The 17,630-nt window shown below is 60.4% G+C and overlaps 1 protein-coding gene and 1 non-coding gene across 2 annotated transcripts in view; both read right to left on the reverse strand.

The window, feature by feature from the left end:
• LOC136336194 (kinesin-like protein KIF19) overlaps positions 1 to 17,343 on the reverse strand; it is a 28,566-nt gene extending 11,223 nt beyond the window's left edge. The window contains 15 exon segments of the mRNA XM_066277672.1: positions 1,605 to 1,875; positions 3,668 to 3,705; positions 3,708 to 3,895; positions 5,346 to 5,544; positions 6,369 to 6,406; positions 6,408 to 6,517; positions 6,873 to 6,995; positions 8,463 to 8,615; positions 10,068 to 10,262; positions 11,553 to 11,678; positions 11,870 to 12,006; positions 12,958 to 13,045; positions 13,923 to 14,033; positions 16,427 to 16,507; positions 17,317 to 17,343. Coding sequence (XP_066133769.1) covers positions 1,605 to 1,875; positions 3,668 to 3,705; positions 3,708 to 3,895; positions 5,346 to 5,544; positions 6,369 to 6,406; positions 6,408 to 6,517; positions 6,873 to 6,995; positions 8,463 to 8,615; positions 10,068 to 10,262; positions 11,553 to 11,678; positions 11,870 to 12,006; positions 12,958 to 13,045; positions 13,923 to 14,033; positions 16,427 to 16,507; positions 17,317 to 17,343 — 1,885 coding nt within the window.
• On the reverse strand, positions 4,534 to 4,609 carry TRNAN-GUU (transfer RNA asparagine (anticodon GUU)). The gene has a single exon. It is a non-coding gene; the product is annotated as a tRNA-Asn (tRNA).
• Positions 17,344 to 17,630: the final 287 nt, after the last annotated feature.

Here is a 17,630-nt window from a genome sequence, read left to right on the forward strand (position 1 = left end):
GCGCCACCACAGGCCAGGCTCCCATGGCTTTCTGTGTGTCTCCTTTGCAACCCCCAGCCCGGTTTGAAATGACGTCGTTAGGTAAGTCCTCCACGAGGACAAGCCCAGCCTACTGCTCGAGGCCTGCGTTCCACAAAGGTTGTGGGTTCGATCCCTGGTCAGGGCACATACAAGAATCAAGCAATGAGCCTGACCTGTGGTGGCGCAGTGGATAAAGCGTCGACCTGGAAATGCTGAGGTCGCCGGTTCAAAATCCTGGGCCTGCCTGGTCAAGGCACATATGGGAGTTGATGCTTCCAGCTCCTCCCCCCTCCTCTCTCTCTGTCTCTCTCTCCTCTGTCTCTCTCCTCTCTAAAAATGAATAAATAAAATTAAAAAAAAAAAACAATAACAGTTAAAAAAATTAAAAAAAAAAAGAATCAAGCAATGACTGCTTGAACCAGTGGAACAGATCGATGTTTCTCTCTCTCTCAAATTAACAAATAAAAAAAATATATATATATATATTTTTCATTTTTCCTTTTTCTGAAGCTGGAAACAGGGAGAGACAGTCAGACAGACTCCCGCATGCGCCCGACCGGGATCCACCCAGCATGCCCACCATGGGGCGACGCTCTGCCCACCAGGGGGCGATGCTCTGCCCATCCTGGGCGTCGCCATGTTGCGACCAGAGCCACTCTAGCGCCTGAGGCAGAGGCCACAGAGCCATCCCCAGCGCCCGGGCCATCCTTGCTCCAATGGAGCCTTGGCTGCGGGAGGGGAAGAGAGAGACAGAGAGGAAAGCGCGGCGGAGGGGTGGAGAAGCAAATGGGCGCTTCTCCTGTGTGCCCTGGCCGGGAATCGAACCCGGGTCCTCCGCACGCTAGGCCGACGCTCTACCGCTGAGCCAACCGGCCAGGGCAAAATATTTTTTTTAAAGAAGAGAAAGTTAAGGCCCTGGTCGGTTGGCTCAGTGGTAGAGCGTTGGCCTGGCGTGCGGGGGACCTGGGTTCGATTCCTGGCCAGGGCACACAGGAGAAGCGCCCATCTGCTTCTCCACCCTTCCCCCTCTCCTTCCTCTCTGTCTCTCTCTTCCCCTCCCGCAGCCGAGGCTCCATTGGAGCAAGGATGGCCCAGGCGCTGGGGATGGCTCCTTGGTCTCTGCCCCAGGCGCTAGAGTGGCTCTGGTTGTGGCAGAGCGACGCCCCGGAGGGGCAGAGCATCGCCCCTGGTGGGCGTGCCGGGTGGATCCCGGTCGGGCGCATGCGGGAGTCTGTCTGACTGTCTCTCCCTGTTTCCAGCTTCAGAAAAAATACAAAAAAAAAAAAAAAAGAAGAAGAAGAAGAAGAGAAAGTTAAAAGAAAAAGAAGGCTGGGGCAGGACCTGCGGGGTGGCAGGGAAGGAGGGGTCACCTGCCTGCCCAGGTGGCAACAGGGAACAGGTGCGCACGCAGCCTGGACACTGTGCAGGAGTGATGGGTGGCCGGTCGTGGGACCACAGGCAGCCTGGTCCTCAGCGGGCAGCCCGACAAACCTCGGGTCTCAGGGGCCGCAGTCTTCCCTGAACTCAGAGAGAGCAGGTCCCGGGGGGCCTGCCGGGAAGAGGGAGGAGAGCCCGGGCCTCACCTTGAATCAGCTGCCGCTGGTCCCGGATGATGCGCTCGCAGAACCGCCGGTGCTGCTGCTGGCGCTGGATGACCAGGTCCTTCTGGAGCAGCAGGCTCTCCCGGAGCAGGCGGCCAGCCTGCAGCCCCGTGCTCTCCGCCTCCAGCTCGTGGGCGCGGCACAGCAGCCGCAGCACCTCCCGCTGGTCCTCGCTGATGGCCTGTGCAGGCAGCAGCTCCCGCAGCTGCGAGGCCTTCCTCTGGGCGCTGGCCAGCCGCTGCTCCAGCCCGGCCTGGCGGGGAGACCTCGAGGGGTCAGGGCCCACGCCGGGGTCTCTGAGGCCACGGCTGCCCGTCCTGAGGGACCCCGGTTGGCAAATCACGCCCGTGACCACGCACAGCTGACGGACGTGTGGCTGCCGCCCCTCCCGGGTCCACCCCATCTTTCATTCTCCGTGTGCTGATGCCCTGACATCTGGGGACGCCCTCCAGCCTCCGAGAGGAGTGGCTCAGGCCCCCAGGAGGACCTCACTCCCCTCCTTCTCCCTGCAGCCCACCCCGGCCCCCTTCTCCAGCTCCCCAGCTGCCCGTTCAGACGTCGACACTGCGCTCCCACACTGGATTGTGGGTCGGCGTGTGTGCCTGTCTTTGCAGCAGATTGTGAGCCCATCACAGGGACTGTCCCGTTCCTTTCAGTGTCCCCAGGACACTGAGCTACATGCACCCTTAAAACGCTGCCGGTCAACTGACTGAGGAGTTCATGGTCTCACGTCCAGGGGGCTGCCTGCATCTCAATATCTGTTGAAGGTCGCGCCCTCTGCCGGGGCACGGGGATTGGTCTCTGAGCAAAACGCACGACTTCCCTTATTTTTTTTTTTTTTTGGAAACCGGGAGAGACAGTCAGACAGACTCCCGCATGCGCCCGACCAGGATCCACCCGACACGCCCACCAGGGGCAACGCTCTGCCCACCAGGGGGTGATGCTCTGCCCCTCCGGGGCGTCGCTCTGCCGCGACCAGAGCCACTCTAGCGCCTGGAACAGAGGCCAAGGAGCCATCCCCAGCGCCCAGGCCATCTTTGCTCCAATGGAGCCTTGGCTGCGGGAGGGGAAGAGAGAGACAGAGAGGAAGGAGGGGGTGGTGGAGAAGCAGATGGGCGCTTCTCCTGTGTGCCCTGGCCGGGAATCAAACCCGGGTCCCCCGCACGCCAGGCCAACGCTCTACCGCTGAGCCAACCGGCCAGGGCCACGACTTCCCTTATTTTTAAACATTGGAGGACTTCTGAAGGGAGATCACATAATCTCCGAACTGTGTCAGGCGGATGCCATGGTATTAAGAGGTTCTCGGTCTGGCTACATAGCTTCCCAGTGATGTAAATGCCACCCGCTTTTAGCCACATGACATCATCAGACACGTTCTCCGCTTGCCTGAAAATGCAGCTGCTCACATTTAGCTGACGGGCTGGGATCGGGCCGGCCTCACCGGCGTTTCCCCCTGAAGTCTCCGTTGTGTATAAACAGCTCGTATAAATAGCTTCTTCTCACGGAGCAAGAATGTGAGAGGGCTCGCTGTCCAGAGAGGCGCCTGCCGTCTGGGCTTCCTCTGGCCACGTCCCTGTCCCCTGTCACGTGCCCGAGACCAGACTCGGGAGGCTGAGAGGGGCCGGTGGAAGCACTTCAGCGTGGACCTGAGGCTGTGCTGGTCCCACGGACACGCAGCAGGGGGGTCTCAGGGGACGCCAGACGGCCAGTCCTGCCCCACGACCGCGGCCACCAGATCCCCTGTCCCCCCAGGGCCCCCTGCTCTGCACGCTGGCCCTGCAGCCCCCTCAGTGTGGCCAGAACTCTAACCCGCGGGGCGTGGGTTTGCAGTCAGACCGGTCAGGTCCCAGCCTTGCTCCTGTCCTCTGGGCTGTGGGGACAATCCCTCCAACCTCTCTGAGCCCTGGTGTTTTTGCCCATGGGGGGGTTGCGATTGACCCTCTGTGGTGAGGCTGCCGCGAGGGGCACGGTGCTGGCAGCGGACAGTAAACGTTAGTGACTCGTCACCACGATGTCACGTGGGCCGGCCCCGTCCTGCTCCCCACCTTGAGGGCCACGGTTTTACGCTGCTCGGCCAACACACGTTGACCTCCTCTCTGACCAGAGCCACCTCCTGCTGTGGCTCTGCGGACTCGCCCGTGTCCCCGTCTGCGGACTCGCCCGTGTCCCCGTCTGCGGACTCGCCTGTGTCCCCGTCTGTGTCGGCCGCCACCTGCTGCTCGTCCCTCTTGGGCGCCCTGTCCTGGGCACGGTGGGTCTTCTCCCGCTCCCAGCTGCGGCCATGACGGGGTCATGGGTCAGAGTGCAAGCCACAGCCGGGCTGGGAGTCCCTGTTGGCACCGGCTGGTCTACTCACAGGCGTGGGCATGAAACTAGGGTGGAATTGGGTCTGCTATCTGTTCTCTATTCGTAAAAAAAACCACACAAACGTCATGAACAAAAAAACTGGGGGAAAAAACAAAGAAAGGGTGAACGATGGCAGCGGGATCATGGAACAATTAAACACAAGACCCTGCAGCCAGCGCCCCCCCCCCCACCAGGATCCCCTAAAGCCACCTCTCTGAACCCCTGCCCTCAGATGACAACAGTGCCCCCCCTGCCAGACTGAATCTATTTTTTAATTTTTTTTTTTTTCCTGAAGCTGGAAACGGGGAGGCAGTCAGACAGACTCCCGCATGCGCCTGACCGGGATCCACCCGGCATGCCCACCAGGGGGCGATGCTCTGCCCATCTGGGGCATTGCTCTGTCGCAACCAGAGCCATTCTAGTGCCTGGGGCAGAGGCCAAGGAGCCATCCCCAGCGCCCGGGCCATCTTTTCCTCCAATGGAGCCTCACTGCGGGAGGGGAAGAGAGAGACAGAGAGGAAGGAGAGGGGGAGGGGTGGAGAAACAGATGGGGGCTTCTCCTGTGTGCCCTGGCCGGAAATTGTACCCGGGACTTCCGCACAACAGGCCGATGCTCTACCACTGAGCCAACTGGCCAGGGCCACCAGACTGAATCTAAACCATGCAGGAGCCGCGAGGAAGGACCACAGGGGAGGGGCTGGAATCAGGCGGTGGGGATGGTGGCTCCTTTACTCGGGACCCTCTAGTGCAGGGATCTTGTATAAGCAAATCAACAGAGAGAAGGAGAAAGGAGAGAACAGGAAGAGAAACGGACTGAAGTCCCAGCGTGCGTGGGGAAACCCCGTGTCCAGCTTGTCCAGGGCAGATGGTGACTCCGGTGTCTCAGTGTCCTTGTTAGTAGTGCCCCACCCTCCCACACGTCTGTCTGGGTGACAAACTACATGGTCAGCCTGTTCAAAGAAGGAGAGACAGGGAGTAGGTGCAGACAGTCGAGAGAGCCCCGGCCGTCGGACACACAACCTCGGCGCCCACCCTGTGCCCTCTGAGCCTCAGTGTCCCCTCTGTCTCAGGCTGAGATTGACCCTCGCCTTCCGGGGCTGGCTCTGGACTTCAGCTGGTGAGAAAGAGACCAAAGGGACCTGGACGCCTTCTCCACCTGCTCCAGACGAGGTTCAGGGCAGGAGGGCAGGGGAGGGATGCGGCCACGAGTCCTGCCTGGGCAGAGAGGGGGCCCCTTGGCTAAAGTCTCCCGTGGGGACGCGCAAAAGTAAAGGGAGGCTGGACAGCGGATCCACTGGTCCTACACGGCCTCCCTGCTCCATCGCGGGATGGGTGGTGCTGGGGCCCCGGGAGGCGCCCAAGGGCGGGCACACTCACTCGGCAATGGCCAGCAGGTGTCGGGACGTGTCGACGTGCAGCTCGAGGCTGGTGTTCTTGAGCTCCACCAGGCTGCGCCACATCTCCAACTGCTCCTTGAAGGCCCCGATGAGCTGGGCCCGGATCCTGTTCATCTGCAGGCTGCGGTCCTCCTCCGTGTCCGGGGCGGGCATCGTGGCTGGAGGCAGCAAGAGAGACGCTGTGCAAGGGCAGTGCCACCTAAGCCACGGAGGAGCTCGTCCACATGTGCGATGGGGGGGGATGGATGGATGGAGGGTGGATAGATGGATGGAGGGTGGATGGATGGATGGTAAATGGATAGATGGATGGGTGGTGGTGGATGGATGGATGGAGGGTGGATAGATGGATGGATGGTGGATGGATAGATGGATGGATGGATGGATAGATGGATGGATGGATGGATGGAGGGTGGATGGTGGATGTATAGATGGTAGATGGATAGATGGATGGATGGATGGATGGATGGGTGGATGGTGGGTGGATGGATGGATGGGTGGATGGATGGATGGATGGATGGTGGGTGGATGGTGGATGGATAGATGGTGAGTGGATGGATGGATGAATGGATGTTAGATGGATGGGTGGTGGGTGGATGGATGGGTGGATGGATGGATGGATGGATAGGTGGATGGATGGATAGATGGATGAATGGCGAATGGATGGATGGTGAGTAGATGGTAGATGGATGGTGAGTGGATGGTGAATAGATGGTGGATGGATTGGTGGGTGGATGGATGGATGGATGGATGGTGGGTGGATCATGGATGGTGGATGAATGGATGGATGGTGGATGGATGGATGATGAATGGATGGATGGTGAATGGATGGATGGTGGGTGGATGGTGGATGGATGGTGGGTAGATGGATGGTGGGTGGACAGTTGGATGGATAGGAGAAAATATTTGCAAACCACTCCGCTTTCTGCTCCTTGAACTCACCAAACCCGTCCCCACCCCAGGGCAGCTAGGTCACCTGAAGCAGCAGGTCTGTGCCAGGCTCTACCTTGTGCGTCCCGGACCCCGGAATTGTCTCTCCTGCTCCTCCCGCCTCTCGACTTTGGACTTGAGGCGCTCGATCTGCCCGCGCAGGTTGGAGATGACGTCTGTGTACTGGTCGAGGTGGTAGGACACCTTCATCAGGTTGCGCTTGACCTGGGGTGGGGGGCAGCACACCACCCCAAGCCCGTGAGGGTGGTCTTATCCGAAAAAGGGTCTTTGCAAATGAAATTCAGGATCTTGCTGTGAGGACGTTCCGGATTAAGGATTAAGGGTTATGGGGGTGGGGGTGGGGGTCCTGAATCCAATGCCAATGTTCTCATCAGAGAAGAGAAGGCAGAAACAGAGATAATGAGGAGGCCCCGTGAAGACAGCACACAGTTGGAGGACGTGGCCACAAGCCGAGGCATGCCAGGAGCCACCGAAGCTAGCGGGACAGAACCCTCTTCTGGAGGTGCCGGAGGGAGCCAGAGCGGGAAGGGGTTTGTGCGGGAACAGACGGGTGGCTCACCCTGGTCTTGATGTTTCTGGCTCTGTACGCGTACAACAAGGTGGTCCGTGACTCCTCGAAGGACGTGTTGGCTGGGCTGATGTGGGCGATCATCACCGTCCGGCTGTTCCCTCCCAGGGCGTCCTGCTCAGTGGAGGTAATGAGCCGGAGGTGACAGGAACAGTCTCCCACCTGCCCAGGGTGCTGCCCACCCCCAACCCACACCAGGCTTGTCTGCATCAGCCCCCTGTTGCTTCTGCTCCAGACCCTGAGAAGGGGGCAGCTAATGCCAGGACCCAGGGGTCAGTGCTCAAGGAGGTGATGCTCAGGGTGAGGAGGGTGGGGCCTGTTCCAAGCCCACCCCATCTGACTTCTGCTTCAATGTGAGCAGATTACACCAAGAGGCCGAATTTATAGGGACATTCTTTTTGGCTTTGCCTATTTTTTTTTCTTTCCCGAAGCTGGAAATGGGGAGGCAGTCAGACAGACTCCTGCATGAGACCGACTGGGATCCACCCGGCATGCCCACCAGGGGGCGATGCTTTGCCCCTCTGGGGCGTCGCTCTGTTACATCCAGAGCCATTCTAGTGCCTGAGGCAAAGGCCACCGAGCCATCCCCAGCGCCCGGGCCATCTTTGCTCCAATGGAGCCTCGGCTGCTGGAGGAGAAGAGAGAGACAGAGAGGAAGGAGGGGGCGGGGGTGGAGAAGCAGATGGGCGCTTCTCCTGTGTGCCCTGGCCGGGAATCGAACCCGGGACTCCTGCACGCCGGGCCAATGCTCTACCACTGAGCCAACTGGCCAGGGCCTTTGCCTATTTATTTATGTACAGCCCGCCTGGCTGCAGAGCAGAGGGGACAGCATTCAGCTGTCAGTGAGGGGGAATGTTGTCATAATCAGACTGTCCACAATAGAACAGGCAGCCTCAGTAGGTAGTGAGGTCTCTGTCCCTGGAGGTATGCAAGCATGGGCTGTATCATACTCAAAGGGACGGTGGGAGAAGGAGTGAGGCAGTGACTAGAGATAGTTTTTATGGTGTTTTCCTCCCTCTGGGGGTTCCTGGAAGTGTCGTTAGACCTAGCTCAGGGTCTCTCTCTAAGCAGGTAAGTTGGTTTTTTTTTAAGTTTATTTATTTTTTACAGAGACAGATAAAGAGAGGGATAGACAGGGACAGACAGGAACGGAGAGAGATGAGAAGCATCAATTATCAGTTTTTCGTTGCGACACCTTAGTTGTTCATTGATTGCTTTCTCATATGTGCCTTGACCGTGGGACTACAGCAGACCGAGTAACCCCTTGCTTGAGCCAGCGACCTTGGGTCCAAGCTGGCGAGCTTTAGCTCAAACCAGATGAGCTCAAGCTCAAACTGGCGACCTTGGGGTCTCGAACCTGGGTCTTCTGTATCCCAGTCCAATGCTCTATCCACTGCGCCACTGCCTGGTCAGGCTAAGCAAGTAAGTCTTGAAAGGTGCAGTCAGCTGCAGCAGCAGCACACCCATGCACACCCATGCACACATGCATGCGCACATACGCATGTGCACGAATGCACACACAACCATGTGAGTGTACACTCATGGGCACACCTGTGCACACACCCAGCCTGCAGCTTGTACCTTCAGCAGTCGCGTGAGCTTGCTGTCCCTGAAGTTCACGTACTGCGTGCGGCTGCCGCCCTTCTCGGTCAGGGCGGTGATGCAGTTGCCCAGCGCCAGCAGGGAGCAGTTGATGTGGGCGCCTTCCTGCATCCTTTTGCCGTGGTTCTGGGTCTGAGCAGCAAGAGGGCAAGCTGGCAGGGAGAGGCTCTTTCCCACCCACCCTCTCCTCACACCCAGGGAGAGGACTGAGTCCAGGGGCCTCCTCTTGGGAACTGTGAGTAACAAACTATGTTTTCTTTATTTTTTTTATTCATTTTAGAGAGGAGAGGGAGGGACAGAGAGAGAGAGAAGGGGGGAAGAGCTGGAAGCATCAACTCCCATATGTGCCTTGACCAGGCAAGCCCAGGGTTTCCAGGTTGATACTTTATCCACTGTGCCACCACAGGTCAGGCCAACAAACTATCGTTTCAAGGGTCCTTGGGCCTTCTCATACCTCAAATTTTTCACTAATGTGCTACATTGTAATCGTTGGGGTAGGGTTACAATATCCAGTATTACAAATACAGTCTGACTCTGTGAGCAGCAGCACCGCCCACTGCAGCGACCCAAACACCAAGAGAGTGAATGAGTGAAGGGACTTGACAATGAAGAGACACAGAGTTTGTGGCACACACTGGGGGACACGGATTTGGGCCAGACTGCCCGGGCTCAAAGCCTGGATCCAGCACCTAACACCTCTGTGCTCTGCTGGGTTACACCGTTGCCCCAGCGTCGGCCCTGTGTTCAGAAAGCAGGCTTGATGCAGCGTTAGAGACAGGGTGGATTACAACTGCTGAGTGCCTGGTGCACCAGAGGGACCTGAGGGATGTGGCTCATTGATGACACGGTTCTGACATCACCTCCGTCAAGCAGTTTCTCTGTCCCTGGTTCTGAGCTGGGTCCTGCCTTCCAAGAAAGCTCAGGCCTGTCTGGCTCAGGGCAACAGACAGTGAGCACAGCCTCCAGCCTCAGGAACAGGTGAGGCAAAGGACAGGTGAGTCCAGGACTCGAGGGCTGGCAGGCAGGACCCTCAAAGGGAGTGTCAGACCACCAGCCATGTCAGCAAACTGTGCAGCGTCCTCCCAACAGCCATGCTTTGCACCTACTGTTCCTTGACCCGGCCTGCTCTTCCTTACACTCCACCAAATTCCCAAAGACCGGCTCCACCCTGAGACCCTGGCCCGGCTCACCACCTTCTTCTGAGTTCTCCTAGCCTCTGCGCAGACCCCAAACCTCAAGGCGCAGGCCTCCCCACACTGTCATTTTCTGCTCACAGCCTGTCTCCCTGGCCCTCGGAAGCTCTGCACTCCCGGAGGGTGGGTCTGGGTCTCAGACCAGGGCGGGCTCAACACGCAGAAGCCCTCCAGCGGGCTTGGCCCGCTCCGTGTCGGCTGAGGATTCGTTCACCCCAGGAGCATCTCAGGGCCCCCTCGCCTGGGCCAGGCACTGTTCTAGGTGCTGAAGACTCTGCTAGCTAGAGCCAGACAGGGTCCTGCTCACAAGCAGCTACAAGGGCGGGTGGCACGAGGCGAGTGACAGTGACGAGGAGTGGGAAGGGGCGGGAGGCGCGTCAGAGGACGGCACCTGGGATGCCCGCTCCGAGCCCGCCAGGGCCACCAGGAACAGCCTCCCGACGGGCACTTCCTCCGCCGGGCCCGCCCCGCAGCTGCGCTGGTGCACGGTGACCTGCAGCACGGCGTGGGAGCGGGAGGACGTCCGGTTGGTGGCCGTGGGCTCCTGCGTGCGCTGCCTGTTGCCTCTGGTGAGGAGCTGCGTGATCTGAGTGAGGACAGAGGCGGAGCAGGTGGGCAGTCAGGGTCCCAGGGGCCACAGGCTCCCTCTAGAACCGCCAGGCAAGAGAATGTGGGGGGGTGCTGCCCGTCCCCGCCCCGAGCTCTTTTTGGGCAACTCATGGCCGGTCCCCACAGCTGGGACCCTGAGGGCAGAAGCTTGTCCAGGGGAAGCACCTTCGGGTTTGCAGCGTGACATGATTAATTGAGGAACAGACGATTGCTGATGCGAACACCACCCCTTCCCCTTCCTCTCCCTGTGGCAGACATCACCAACGAATTACCCATCTCTTCCCCACAGAGCCAAAAGCAGCCCAGGACCTTTCTTTCCTCCCTTCCCTTCCCTTCCCTTCCCTCCCTCCTTCCTTCCTTCCTTCCTTCCTTTTTTTTTTTTTTTTTTTACAGAGACAGAGAGAGTCAGAGAGAGGGATAGATAGGGACAGACAGACAGGAATGGAGAGATGAGAAGCATCAATCATCAGTTTTTCATTGCAACACCTTAGTTGTTCATTGATTGCTTTCTCATATGTGCCTTGACCGGGGGGCTACAGCAGACCCAGCGACCTTGGGTCCCAGCTGGTAGCTTTGCTCAAACCAGATGAGCCCGCGCTCAAGCTGGCGACCTCAAGGTCTCGAACCTGGGTCCTCCGCATCCCAGTCCGACGCCCTATCCACTGCGCCACCGCCTGGTCAGGCAGCCCAGGACCTTTTCAACACAGACCTCCAGGCAGCCGCGTGGAACGACAGGTGGGCTGGAACCCACCTGCGAGCAAGCCCGTGAGCCTCTGCCGAGCACCGGCTGTGTCCACGCCGTGTGAGGGCGACAGCACAGGTGTGAAGGAAGACGGATACAGGCCTTGCCACAGAACAGGCGAGGAGGCCCACTCACCCGCCCCAAACCCGCAGGGACGATGTTAAGGCCGTGGGAGGTGGGCCACTAGCACGGCTGGAGACCTAGGACTCATAGCTCATCCTCGTTGCAGGGGCAACACGAGGGCGGGGATGGCACGGCTGGCAGAGGGGAGGTGACTCTGAGCGTGACTGCCGGGGGAGCCGCACAGAGGAGCCTCTGAGCCGGGCCTGACGCAGAGGGAGGGGTGGGTGATCTGCGGTGATGTCTGCTCTGAGTGCAGCCCAGGAGAGCGGGGAGGGGAGGCGCAGATGTCTCCCATCCCTGAGCTGAGAAACCACTCCGGGGCTGGCCACGTGACCGGCTCTGCCGTGAACTTGACACAAGGACCTCGTGGCCTCGGAGGAGTGTGCCCGCCCTGACCCTCACCTCCTGGGCGTTGGAGGTGGAGACCTCAGTGATGCCCACGATCTGGATGCCACCCCTGGCGTCTTCCCTCAGGTCCAGAAACCCCGATGACAGATTCAGGAGGTCCCGGATCACTTCGTGATAGATCTGGGGTGAGAGGGAAGAGCTGGAGAGAGAGCGGCAGCTGTGGTGGAAAAGGGGTGCAGACCAACCCCGGGCTCTGCGTCCACAGAGAGCTGGGGCTGCTCTGGGGCTGAGCTATGCAAAGGCCAGCAGACACTGGGGAGTCACGCGCCCACTTGGCATGGTGGGCACCTGTGGCAGGTGGGCAGGCTCACCTCCAGGTAAGACATGGACACGCTGTAGTCCACGTTGTCCCGGGTCACCTCGATGACCCGGAAGAGGTCTGTGAGGGTCTGCAGGTAGATGCCGGGCTCCGTGTCCATGCCCAGCATGGTGTGGGTCTTTCCTGCACCTGTGGGAGCACAGGACGCCCCCTCTTCCTCGAGTCAGGGGTCCTGACAGGAGCTCAGACACCCCCCCCCCTTGGACGCGCCTGCCACCAGGACTAATCACACCTACTACCTTTACAGCGTAGCCCCTCCCGGCTCTCTGACAGGCTGGTTTTCTATTTTGGAAGCAAGAGGGAAAACTGAACAGTCTGACGGCTACTCTGTGGAAGAACAGCTGGGTGGACAGAAAGAGGGGATGCGGGTGGGGTTGGAGCAGAGGCACAGCGATCTCTTCTCTCCCCGAATCCTCTCCAGGGGGCTCGTGCCGGTTGGTGACAGAATTACCACCTCACACTTTTTAAGGAGTGTCTCTTCCTGGGGGACCCTCTCACTGCCCCCTCCCTGACCACTGACAGGCAAGGACCAGACTGCTCTTTCCCTGCGCCCGAGCCTGGCACACAGTAGGTGCTCGCCGAGCCTGGCACACAGTAGGTGCTCACTGACGTGTGTTGTATGAATGAGGGAACTAAACCAGCCGTGGCCTTGGGCGAGATGCTTCTCAGGGCCTCGGTTTCCGCATCTGCACAGTGAGGGGTTGACCCTCAGGGAATTCTAGTTTTCCGGAGACGGCTCAGCCCTGCGAAACGTTGTGCCAACCGCAGCTTGTAAACCGCAGAGGAGAGAGAGAAGTCTGTGGGTTCTTGTGGGCAGCCCAGTGCAGGCTGGGGTGAAGTTCCCGACTCACTCCCACCAGCTGTGTGACCTTGGGGGGGGCCCTGTCCCTCTCTGAGGCTCAGTTTTCCTGTCTGTGGACAGGGGATCATTCTACCTGCCTCTCAGGGCTGCTGCATGAAACGGGCCTATGTGCGCAGAGACCAGCGCAATGCCGGCACACAGTAGGTGCCTTGTGTCATCAGGAGGGGCCCGCTGCCCCCCACCCCGTTCCCTCCTCGGGACACTGGCCCTGGCGGTACCTGAGGGGCCGTAGGCAAACACTGTGGCATTGTACCCTGAGATGACGCCTTCCACTAGGTGCTGGGTCGTGGCGCAGTACACGTCCTCCTGCGGACAGACGGAAGGATGCAGTCCCACGGACAGCCCAGCTGGGGTTGAGCACCTGGCTGTTGGGAGACAACCTGCAAATGTCTACTCGCTCTGGACACGGTCAGGGACCCACACGGGGGCGGGCAGCCCAGACATGGCGTGGGTGTTGGCTACGGCCGGGTTCCCTCGCCCATGATGACTAAGACCTCCCGGAGTCAGGCTGCAGATGCAGGAAGATGGGAACGAGCTGTTGTCGGCTGCAGAGGAGAACGAGCCTGGGTCGTGGGTCCTGGCAGTTGAAGGTGTGTTGTGGGGTGCAGGGCCTCCCTGGGTCCCACTTCATGTGGGGTGGGCAGGTCGTGTGGGCACAAGGCTGTGCCCACCATCCCCAGACTTCGTCACCTGGTGATGGGACATTCCCACCTCAGGAGCCCTGGGTTCAAACCCTGCTCCGCGGGACTCGGGAGTAAGTGTCCTTTGCTCTGGGTCATACCACTCTGAACCCCCGGTCCCCTCGGTAACACAGGGCGACAGAGCCCCTCTTACTGGCAAAGGTCCGGTGAGACGCTAGACAGCCTGTTGTCCTTGGGAGAGGGTGCTGGTGAGAATGACCCGACCTTGGTCCAAACGCCCAGCTCTGACCTCACTGTGTGACCTCACGGGTGGGCTGGAAGATGGGTGGGTAGGTGAGTAGGCGGATGGATGGAATAGGTGGATGAGACATGTGAACCCTGGTTACCTCCTTGATTACCAGGGAAACTCCTATGAGGTGTGATGGATGAGACCACTTGGCTACCAAGTCCTCCCCGAGGGGACACCAGGGTGTGGGGAGGACACTCAGGCAGGCCTGGCCCAGTAGGGGACGTCGGGGGCCGGGGGGTGGGGTGGAGGGTACCTGTGATGCATGCTGATCAAAAACAGTGTCAAAGATGAAGGTCTTCTCCCGGGACCGGTGTGTGCGCAGTGGGTACTCAGGGTCCTCGCCGGAGTCCATGAGCACCACCCTCTGGGGGCAGGGGGCGGGAGGGGTCAGTGGAGGCGCCCTCGGAAGGGGGCTGCCCACGGAAGCCGGCTCCACAGGATGGGAAGGGGCTTGATCCAGTATTAAGCGGCAGCCTGTCTCCGCCTCTGTCCCCACATGACCAGGAGCCTGTCCCTCCCCCACCAGTTTCTCTCTTCTGGCTCAGGGGCCGTGCCACCCAGAGGGAAGGGGAGGATGGGGGCGTGGGGGGGGGTGTGCACGGGCCCCTGGAGAAGGACCCGCCTGTGCTCTGCAGCTCTTTACCTCTCTGAGGCCTCGGCCGCCCCGCCTGGGGCCTCTCCTATCTCACATAGAAGCGTAATTTCAGAGCTAGGTGTACGTGGACCTCTGGGGAGCACAGGGGAGGTTCAAAGGCGCCTCTCCCAGGGGTGGGGTAGGGGGCAGGGTAACTAGAGACCAGTCGGTTCTGTTTACTCCCGGGCTGAAGGGTGACTCGGGCACTGGGGAGGAACCACTGAGCACTAGGGGACACAACAACAGACCTGGGGTCCCACCACCTGGCCACCCGCCGGCCCCTCCCATGGCCCACGGCTTTGGAAACAGGTCCTGGGAGGCAGGGGCCACCCAGAGGTTCCAGGTCGTCAGGCCGGCAGGGGAGCAGCCCAGGGCCACCCTGGCTTCTGGCCAGCACTTTTTTTGTGACACAAACCCTTTTACTTTTTTCCCCCCAGCAATGGGTCTAAGGCAGTGGTTTTCGGCCTTTCTCACCTCATGGCACGCATAAACTAACCACTAAATTTCTGCAGCATACCAAAAATACGAATTTTTTTGCTGATCTGACCAAAAAAAAAAAAAAAAAAAGGTATTTTGATTGATTTACAAAGAATAATAATAGAAGTGACCTACCTTTTTTGCTTCAAAATGATTTTTATTTTTATTTTATTTTGTAAGTAAGAGGAAGGGAGAGAGACAGACTCCTATATGTACCCTGACGGGGATCCACCCGGCAACCTCTGTCAATCAGGGTCCAAACCTCAAATCAGCTGAGCTGTCCTCAGTGCCCAAGGCCGACGCCGGAAACAACTGAGCCAGCCAGCTAGGGCCACGCCAACGCGATTTTTTAAAAAGGTCAGGTGCCTATACTTGTATATAAGGGTTTCTGCCACCAAGAGTTCGCCCATCAGACGCATCCCTGACACTGCGTCCAGTTCATTTTCCCAAAGTGTCAGGACTGGGTGCCTCCTACCCCGCCCATCCCCCCCTTCCCATCTCCTGCCCCGCCCATCTCCTGCCCCCCCACCCCCACTGCCCATCCCCGCCCCGCCCACCCCCTACTGCCCATCCCCTGCCCCTCCCATCCCCCCCTTCCCATCTCCTGCCCCGCCCATCTCCTGCTCCGCCCACCCCCTACTGCCCATCCCCTGCCCCTCCCATCCCCCCCTTCCCATCTCCTGCCCCGCCCATCTCCTGCTCCGCCCACCCCCTACTGCCCATCCCCTGCCCCGCCCATCCACCCCGCCCACCCCACTGCCCATCCCCCACTGCCCATCCCCACCCCGCCCACCCCCACTGCCCATCCCCTGCCCCGCCCATCCACCCCGCCCACCCCACTGCCCATCCCCCACCCTGCCCATCCCCACCCCGCCCCCCCACCCCGCCCCCCCCCCACTGCCCATCTCCTGCCCCCCCACCCCCACTGCCCATCCCCCCCCCCGCCATCCCCCCCCCCCCCCCCCCCCCCCGTGCCCTGTGTCCTCTGCTGTTGGGTGCAGACGGGCTCCTAGGACCTCTTTAAAGCAAATGGTGAATCTGGCTCACCTGACAAAGTTTTGTCTCTCCCCAAATCTGACATTTCATCTAGTGAGTGACGGCCAACATTTCTGACCGGGCGGTGAGCTCGGTGCCCGAGCATCCTTGGCAACGTGGCAGGTGCAGGTCTCCAATCCCGGGACTCCGCTGCAGTCACCCGGCCCGCTAACAGTGCGCCAGCCCACCGACGCCGGCTCCTGCGCTCGGGCGTGCACCCCCCTCCCCGACTCCGGGCAGCACTGACCTCTCTCCCAGCTCCCTGGGCAGCGCGCAAACATCTAATCACAGGGGCCTTTCACGGCCTCCATGGCTCTGCCCCCCGCGTCTCGGTGGCACGGAGCTCCCAATGCCGTCATCCTGTTCCCCGTCTGACTTAGCCCCACCCCTTTAGAGAGTGAGCTGGGGTGGGGGACATGCCCTCCCCTCCCTCACGGCCCCAGTGCCGCACGTGGGAGGGAGGCGATGCACACGTGAGTTAGCAGGTGAGGGAAAAGGAGTCAACAAGGGGGCACGAGAGGGAGTGTGTGATAGTTGCAGGTGACGGACACACCCCCGGGGAGGAGAGCTTCCGGCCTGGTGGACACGCGCTCTGCCCCCCATGGCCTCACCTGGTCACCCACTTTGTGGGCGACGACAGCGGCTCCATCCTCCAGCTCTGTGTCCTTGAGCGGGCGGATCCGAAGTGCGACCTGTGGGCAGGACACCGTGCAGCAGTGTCCAGGGCCTCAGTTTCCCCCTTCTCTTCTCTTCCTTGCCCCCCCATCCTGAGCTTCACACTCTTCGTAGAGCTCTCGAGGCCAGCAAACCCCAAGCCCCTCCAGGCATTACCTTAAAGGACACTCAGAGGGGTGCTGATTACAGGTCCCTCACTGGTCTCAGATGGGGAGACTGAGATAGGGGGACACTTGCCCAAGGTCAGCCCCCAGCTGCTAAGTGGTCAGACCCCCTTACCCGGTTCTACTGCTTTCAGAGAAGACCCCAGGCCCTGTGGTCCATCGATCACCCTGCCCACCCCTGCCCTGCTTTAAGGGGGTCCTAGGGAGACCCCGTGGGACCACAGACACCAGGTCACAAACCCGCCTCCATCGTACGAGCAAGCCCCCCGCCCCAAGCCTCTGTCTCCTCTTCTGTAAGATGGGGAGAGCTCCCTGGGAGGCAGGCATGACAGGGGTCTCTGTCACCAGCCTATGGGTTTGGGGCAAGTCCCTGTCCCCAGCTCACCCAACAAATGGGCTGGGGTTCCAGTCACCTAGCCGCTGAGTCTGGGCAGGCCTTGTGGGGCCTGGATGGGGCCAGGTAGAGGGGGGCCTATACCATCCCAACTGAGGGTCCTGGTGATGGCCCCAAGTCCCCCGGGGAGGGAGAGTCAGAGGGAAGGGGTCACTATGTCCCCCGGAGGGAAGGCGGGCGGGGCCCTGCATGGGGAAGGGGTGCTGGGTCACGAGGTCGCCAGGAGCAGGGAGGAGGCAGCCTCCTCAGGCTGCGAGGGGACACAAACCATGAGCTGCTGGTCCCTGGGCTCCATCGCCTTCACAGCAGGGCTGCCCTGGGCTGGGGAGGGGCCGGCGGAGGGGTGGGACCAGGCGCAGCTGGACGGCAGGCCCAGGCCTGGGTGCAGCTCCCGGCTGCCTGCTCTCCAGGCTACGGACACCTGCCTGTGCAGCAGCCGTGCCCCGCCCTGGTGACATCAGCGGCCCCAGGAGCCCAGCTGGTCCTTAACTGTCTGGGGGATGCTGGGGCTGCCCAGGTACGTACTGCAGGGGGGCCCGAGCAGCTGGGCGGCCCAGGCCTGGTGGGCACATGGGCCAGCTG

Source organism: Saccopteryx bilineata, chromosome 4 (genome assembly GCF_036850765.1).
Source record: "Saccopteryx bilineata isolate mSacBil1 chromosome 4, mSacBil1_pri_phased_curated, whole genome shotgun sequence".
NCBI lineage: Eukaryota > Metazoa > Chordata > Mammalia > Chiroptera > Emballonuridae > Saccopteryx > Saccopteryx bilineata.